Below are 8,454 nucleotides of genomic sequence, written 5' to 3'. Positions count from 1 at the left end.
CACAGCCAGTTCTCAATCCACCTCACTGTCCCCTCATCCAGCCCACACTGCCTTAGTTTCCCAATGAGGATGTTATGGGAGACAGTGTCAAAAGCCTTGCTGAAGTCAAGGTAGATGACATCTGCTGCCCTCCCCTCATCCAACCAACCAGTTAAAGCATCATAGAAAGCTATCAGATTGGTCAAACATGATTTACCCTTGGTAAACCCATGTTGCCCACTTCCAATAACCCCCGGCTCTTCAACTTGTTTGGAGATGACATCTAGAATGAGTCTCTCCATTACCTTCCCAGGGACAGAAGTGAGACTAACTGGTCTGTAGTTCCCAGGGTCCTCCTTCTTGCCCCTTTTTGAAGACTGGAGTGATGTTGGCCTTCCTCCAGTCCTCAGGCACCTCTCCTGTTCTCCATGACTTTTCAAAGATGACAGAGAGTGGCCCAGCGATAACATCTGCCAGCTCTCTCAGCACTCACGGGTGCATCCCATCAGGGCCCATGGACTTATGAATGTCCAGTTTGGCCAAGTGCTCCCGAACCTGGTCCTCTTCTACTGGAGGAAAAATTTCCTCTCTCCATACCATCCCCCTTGCCTCCATGGCCAGAGATTCATGAGGGGCAGTCCTAACAGTGAAGACTGAAGAAAAGAAGGCATTCAGCAACTCTGCTTTCTCCGTGTCTTCCACTGCTAGGGTGCCCATCTCCTTCATCAGTGGGCCCACATTTTCCCTCATCTTCCTTTTACTGTTTACATACCGAAAAAAACCCTTTTTGTTATTGGTAACTTTAGCGGCCAAGATGAGCTCAGCTTGAACCTTGGCCCTTCTAATTTTCCCCCTGCATATCTTCACTGCTGCCTGGTATTTCTCCTTGCCTGCCAGGCCCCTTTTCCAAAGATTATAAACCTTCTTTTTGTTCCTGAGTTCCAGCCGAAGCTCTCTATTTAGCCAGGCTGGTCTTCCCTTCCTGCTTGATCTTTGGGACTTGGGTATGACTTTATCCTGCACCTTTAAGAGTGCCTCCTTAAAGTATGATATGATTTTATGATTCATCAGCCACCGAATCCCTTCTATAGCCCCTGGTATAACTACCCCTTCTGCACTTTCCTCCAGGCCTTTCTCTTTCTGATCCTCTTAATTCTCCAGCCTTTACTAGATGCGTGTCAGTCTGTGGACATGAAAATCATTTCAACTACCCCACATCACAACATCAGTGCCTAGGGATTCCTTCTGTTATTAAAAAAAAGGTTTCATTTTTTTTTTCTACCTAGGATTGTTGGAGAACAAAGTAATAGAGCTCAACAGCTGCACTAGCATATGAAGGATGCTGTAATATCACGGGGAGATTTAACATGGTGACGTGAAGGTCATGGCTTCATCAACGTGAGCAGGTGTGAGCACATGCTGTTCCATGGAGGACCTGACCCCAGCAGATGCACTATCTGGCATCAGATCAATTAAGCCCCTTACTCCATGCAAAGGCTGAAATGCCATCTCCTACTTTTTCAGCTTTGCTGCAGTTTCATTCAACAGGCAATTTAATCTCATCTGATGGGTACCGATAAACTCAAGCAAAGTCCTGTTCCCAGCAATCAACTTGTAGTTTTTGCATGGTTACACATTACCTTACACAAAGACATACATAAAAACAGCAGGATGTCCCATATGATTAAATAACAAGAAGCAAATAATGTGTGTTACGATGCTGGCTTCTAAGGGACAGGCAGGACCAGTTCCCAGAGAAGACCTTGCCTATTAGAAGATGCTTGCTGAACAAGTGAGACAGAATACAACGAGGGAAAAGTATTTGTGTAGTCTTTTTTGCCTTTCCGAATCCAACTTTTCATAGTCACAGAGACTGCAACAGTAACTTGTCTGTTTATTAACAGACAAGTTAATAACTTAACCGGTTATGGCATCATAGAAGGCTATCAGATTGGTCATACATGATTTACCCTTGGTAAACCCATGTTGCCCACTTCCAATAACCCCCCACTCTTCAACTTGTTTGGAGATGACATCTAGAATGAGTCTCTCCATTACCTTCCCAGGGACAGAGGTGAGACTAACTGGTCTGTAGTTCCCAGGGTCCTCCTTCTTGCCCTTTTTGAAGACTGGAGTGATGTTGGCCTTCCTCCAGTCCTCAGGCACCTCTCCTGTTCTCCATGACTTTTCAAAGATGATAGAGAGTGGCCCAGCGATAACATCTGCCAGCTCTCTCAGCACTCACGGGTGCATCCCATCAGGGCCCATGGACTTATGAATGTCCAGTTTGGCCAAGTGCTCCCGAACCTGGTCCTCTTCTACTGGAGGAAAAATTTCCTCTCTCCATACCATCCCCCTTGCCTCTAAGGCCACAGATTCATGAGGGGCAGTCCTAACAGTGAAGACTGTTCTGTCCAATTGGTTCTGTCCAATTTGGTTCAGTTCTCCCACTCCCCAAGCTGTCGGGATCCAGAAGCTTAGCTCTGGTTCTCCCCATCGACATCTCACTCTTCCAGAGAGGCACCTGCCTTTCCCTGCACCGCTCCTGAGCCCAATGTCATCTTCTTGCCCATCACCTGATTGTGAAAGCTGCCTCCTCAGTGTTCCAGCTCTCCAAAGAGGTTCACTTTGGTCTTTCACCTTTTAAGAGCAGGCAGAAGACTTCCTATCAGTATCTCCACCCATCCCTGGAGAATCTGAATCCTGGCTCAGAGCAAGTGGACCCAAGAGAATCTGCCTTTTGGAACTTATTTCCTTACTTTTCACCTTGAAACGCTGGAACAAAGAGCCCTTTTTACACATGTTTTACTGTAGGACTTCCTGAGAGAAGTTCAGTCTTTAGTAATGTCCCATGTGCTCTTATACCCGGGGGATGGTGCAGCTGTGACCTGGATCGTTCAGTTATTTAGGAACAGATCTGCTAAGCGGAGTGGGGCAGTGAGACAGGTTCAAACGTACTGGTGAAATTCTTTTATTCCTTTCTGTGCATCTCTGCTGTCACAGCTGCCCAGCTTTAAAAGATGTAATTAATATTAGAACATGTAATTAATACGACAAGACCGAATCCCTTATCCAAGCACACCAGCTCACCCTGTGTGCCTCTGAGGTATGTGACTTGGAAGGTCCCCTTGGTCATACTGGACCGAGGAGAGGGGAAGCCACTTCAGTCTTAGAGGCAAACGCCACTGATGCTGAGGGTGGGCGGAGAAAGGAATTCCAGGGACCAACGTGGTATAACCCACAGTGACCTTACTGAAACCTGTCCCTGATGGAGCACCCGAGGAGCTCTGCCTGGCTGCAGGAGGACAGGATTTTTGGACAAGACAAAGGGAGCAGCAGAAGCCAGGCTGACATTTGGATGCTGATCAAGGCAGGTTTTTGTACTGTGTATGTGTTTACACTTAGAACCTGGGATGTGCCTGGAGCTGCAGAGAGGTGACGGGCTCACACAGCTCTGAACATGTTGCTCATCAGCATCTGGCAAGATACTGTCTTGCCCAGAGACTTTTCCTCACAACACCTGACAGCCTTATCGTTTGTATGTCAGCAAAGCTGGAAATTTTCAGCCAAGGCTGAGGCTCCACTCTTGGTAGGAGCTCGTCCCGTGTGCACATGGACAACATCTCCTCACCCAAAACGGCTTCATGTTTAAACAGATAACAAAAAGTGGAGCATGGGAAAAGGAAGGATGATTTTCCTCATTTTAGAGACTGATATTTAAAGCCAGAGGAGGTACAAGGTACCTTAAGTACCTTAAAGGTACAAGGAGACAGAAGGGTACCTTCTGTGGCCCTGCAGCATGTCTACCTTAAATTACAGTAAGTAGATGCTAAAAGAGCCACAAACAAGCAGTGATTTAACATCACATTCCTGGCCATGGCTCATGGAAGCATCATGTTGAATAACCCCCTCAGGGCAAACGGCATCTACACACATAGAAGGGACAAGCAAAATTCCAGCCTCTAGGCCAGCTGTTGCAGACACTGGTCTTTTCAAGAACAGTCATGCAATTCTGGCCTCTGTTCCCAAAGGACAGAGTAGAACTGGAAATATGCAGAGAACAGCAAGAAAGATGATCAAGGGCCTGGAAGGGGTCCTGTGTATGACACAGGCTGGCACTTATCAGGCTGGGTAAGACATGACAGAGGGGGAATATGGCAACTGTCCATAAAATCCCCAGTAGCCTGGAAAGGATGGATAAATCTTCAAATACAAAAACTAGGGGAACTATCAGGGCACCACTCAAAACAGCAGGATGAAAAGTCAAAATGAATCAAGGTGATGGCCTTCAAACAAGGGGTGGACAAGCAAGGGAAGTGCCTCTCAGGGAGTAACACAGATGCAAAAAAGGTACATATATTCAAGGGCAAACTGAACACTTCCATGGAAAAGAAATCCAGCAAGAATCACTCAGCACAAAGACAGCATGTCCAGCTCAGAAGACACTCAGCTGCGTACAAGTGAAGACTACAGGGCAAAGTATCACACACGCTTCTGCAAGTGGGTCCTGGGTGCTGCTGCCAGAGACAGAACACCCCATCAGGAGTTTTGGTCCAACCCAGCGCAGTTGCCCTTGTTTTCTTATGTATCTCAGGTAAAAACCACTTCAAGGAAGACGCGTGTCAGTTGGGAGTCTGCCACAGCCTGGCTACAGACACACACACACATCAGACACGGGGAGCTGCTGTCAGAGCAGCCACCTCCATGACAGAGTCATAGGTCCTCCACGGGGTCCCATCTCACAGCCACTGGCAGAAGCCACCTTTGGGTCCAAGCGCTGTGTGGCAGAGCTGTGCTCAGCCCAGCAGCACACACGGACCCGGAGCTCACCAAGAGAGAAGAAAAGAGGGAGAGACTGAAATACACAGAGAGACAGAACAAGGAATGGGAATAGCGTGTGTGTGCTCAGCAGCACCCAGGCGTCGGGGTCTCCTGGTTAAGTGCCCTTGATTAAACACAGAGAGCTAAGAAACCTAACATAAATTAACTTTCTCCTCCTTATTGCAAGTTGGAAACTGCAAAGAGAAAAGAAAAAAAGTAAAACCAAACTCTGCTATGAATAAAGCAAGTTTGGGGTGCCCACCTCTCTGAAGAGCGCGCCATAAAACTGAACAATATACGGGCAGTCACTGCTTCGCATTACTACATCAAGGTCCATCAGAAGCTGCTTCTGTTCTTTTTCATCCACTGTCGACCGAATTCTCTGAAAGAGGAAGAGTGGCAGAGACTTTATCACTTACATGCCATTACTGTATCCTCAGACCCGCCTCTGGAGAAACACGCCAAGGACCCCAAACCCAGGGCTGAGCAGACACTCCCCAAGGCATGCTCAAACACACTCTAGAGAATTAAGCTGTGTTCTCAAATACAAAATATAACTGAAAACCCCTAAAGCCATTTAAATCAGACTATAAAATCCCCAGTCCTCTCAGGAGCATCAACATTTTCAGATGAAATGTCAGAATGAAATTAAAGAGCAGAGATTTCATTGAAACTACAGCAAAACAACGTATTCGGGCTTTTAATGCAAAACAAATTCCCATGCAGTTCTTGGCCAGGTTGAATGGGGCTCAAAGGCCGTTTTGAAATTTAACCGAGGAATGCTATGTTTAAAATTTCTAAGACAAGCACAGAAGACAAGAAGGCTCCTTCCCCCGTGCCTCCAGCATGGTGAGAAGGGGCCATCGCAGAACTGAGGGAACACATTGCTCTGGTAATGCCAGTGGTGGGCAACAGTCCCCTGAGCTCTTCTCATAAAACTAACAATTCTTTACCTAATACTGGTCTAGGGAACATTAACACTATATAAAAGATGTTTTATATATATGACATATATGCACAATATAGACACACTATATATAAAGAAAAGTCTCATTTGGGCTTGAAAGAACAATGCAAGTTTGAAAATAGAAAACTGTACATGTTCAAACATGAAGCTTGTTAAATGAAGGATGGAAAAGATCATCCACAGTTTCTCATGTGATTTTACAGACTTATTTAGCATCTTGCACTAATTAATGCATTCACAGAATAACAGGGGAGGAAAATTGTGATCCTGAAGGTGTGGCTCATGTTGAAAAATCATTAAATAAAACAAGAAAAAACTATTTTGCAGGAAGTCCAAAGCAACAGAGGTAGCCTGGACCCTCCTCGAGGAGAAAAATTACTTGGTTATCAAAGAAAGAAAAAATGTTCAAGATTGTGGAAAAACTCTGCAAGATACCAGTACCCTCTCCCAGTGACACTGCCGCCCTGAGAGCAGCTGCTGGTGGCATCAAGACCACACACATTAGTGAGCCCAGGGCTAAGGAAATGAAGGTACTTTCAAGGTTGGCCATTCAGATATCACCATCTGACAAACACTGAATGATGATGTACCTTAAGACTATTTTGTGATGACCCACATGAAATGAGGACAGTATCGACACTGTAATTTTCCTTACCTTTGGTGTATCCTCATATTTTGGTATTTCACCACTCGTTCTTAAGGTTCTAGTAGCTCTAGTTTGGCTTAGACCAGTAATTTTCATGTTCATATTGCCCTTTTCCCTCCCAGCAAATTCTACAGTACCTGGGCAAACTGGCAAGAGCCTTGCTCAGACCACCCAGATCTGTACAATCCCCACCCCACCATGCCACTGAGCGTGTGGGATCCTGGAGTCACAAACAGAGCGAGAAGACAGCTCAAGGGACTAGTAATGAAACTGAAAAGCTTCACCTCTAGGTCACTGGTTCAGGTCTGTTTTACAGAAGTTCAGACACACCACTGAAGAAAGCCTGACGAGTTTTATTATTTCTCTGTCTTGCATCTACACCACATAAAACTCAACAACCCCCTGCTGAGATACTGAAGGCCAAGCAGATTGAAGGTCTCCTTCCAGGTGGCACACCATCAGCAATGGGAAATGACAATGCCATCGCTCTGACCTCCACAGATTACAATGGATGCCAAAGCCACTATGGTGGGACTTATGAGGAATAGTTTAGTCTCTCAGTGAGATGCTACCCACTCCTCTGAAAAGTTCACCTCTTTGGAAAATACTGCAATACCACAAGGAGCTTTTCTCCATATTGTAACTCACATCTCCCTTCTGGGCCAACTCCGTATCAGTCTCCAAAAAGCCTCTTTTCTGGACATCCAGGAGTCTCCCCAGCCCTCCTCGGCATTCCCTTCGCATGTGCACAATCCCTTCACAGCCATTCCCACAGGATGCTCCTCAAACTCCAAAGCTCCCCCTGACAGCATCTCCTCCCACCTCTGATACTGCCTTCTCTGCCGTTACTTCTCCAGCTCTGGAAAACATGTGAAATATCCCTTGTATGGATGAGGTGATTTTAATTGGCAGCCCAGAACAACACTGAACCCAAAGATTCCTCTTTTTCCCAAATGCAATCTCCCCAGGCAGAAAAAGAAAGGGCAGGCAGAAAACCCAGAGGATGCACAGTGGGTGGGCTATAGGGCAGAGCATCCAAGCAGACGCAGGAGCAAAAGGACACCTTGAGAAGCCATTATGGACTTCCCAACAAACACTGCTTCAGGGAGTGAAGGCGAGGACAGATTGTGAGGTCCCATACAAGAGTGCTGGAGACTGGCAAACCCAAGACGAGGGGAAAACCCCCTGGACAGCATGGAGCACAGCGCTGAGCTGGGGGCAGCCCAGGCTGGCAAAGATGGCTTTGTTTAGCTGCAGTCCACAGGGAGCCTGCTGCAGGCCAGTGCTCCCAATTCACCAGCGAAGGAATGAGCATCCACCAGTGAAATCAGGAAGAAACCGCAAAAGGTGACTGAAGTCACAAGCAGCCACCACCCAAACAGCACAGGGGTGAAAATGACGATCTGCTACCTAAATTCAAGGCAGAATCCTTGACACTGCAGAGCTATGACAGACAGACTCCCCCAAGAACACGGGAGATGGCAGGGAAGGAAGACGTAAGGTGAGGCAACAGCCCGAAGACACCATTTAAGACATGGATGGACAGGTCTGACAGCTTCAGGTCTTACTTCTCTCAGCCTGGTCACTCTACTGCATGTTGTCACTGACGGGGCCAAACAAGCCACATGTTGGAAAAAGTCATTTTTGTAGTAGAGCTTTACAGAAAGTCTCTTTTTTAATAGTTCCTTGTTGGTCTCATATTTGAACTGCATCAAATCCTCCAGGAGAAAATTAACACAAACACAGGTTAGGACAAAGCCTTCTGATATCAGTAACAAGACCTCTGAAAGCTATGCCCTGGGCAGCAGCGACAGCAAAAGGATAAGTTATGCTGGGAATTGGACCACTCTCAAACCTAAAACCAGACAGATCCCAGAAACAGGACCCAAAACCAGAAGAGACATCGCCCGGCCCCAGTACACACATGAAAACATTCAGGTGCAGTGGGTAGTGACCAGTTAAAAAAAAAAAAAAAAAAAAAAAAAAAAAAAAAACAAAAAAAAAAAAAACTTATAAACACAAAACTAAAAAACCAACCCTC

At 46.3% G+C, this 8,454-nt stretch overlaps 1 protein-coding gene across 1 annotated transcript in view; it reads right to left on the bottom strand.

Moving 5' to 3' along the window:
• MAP2K4 (mitogen-activated protein kinase kinase 4) overlaps positions 1-8,454 on the bottom strand; it is a 92,051-nt gene that overhangs the window by 30,878 nt on the left and 52,719 nt on the right. The window contains exon 4 of the mRNA XM_014962667.1: positions 5,063-5,182. Coding sequence (XP_014818153.1) covers positions 5,063-5,182 — 120 coding nt within the window. The remainder of the gene's footprint in view (positions 1-5,062; positions 5,183-8,454) is intronic.

Source organism: Calidris pugnax, unplaced genomic scaffold, assembly GCF_001431845.1.
Source record: "Calidris pugnax isolate Ruff unplaced genomic scaffold, ASM143184v1 scaffold470, whole genome shotgun sequence".
Classification (NCBI taxonomy): Eukaryota; Metazoa; Chordata; class Aves; order Charadriiformes; family Scolopacidae; genus Calidris; species Calidris pugnax.
This window is presented reverse-complemented; position numbering and strand designations above follow the sequence as displayed.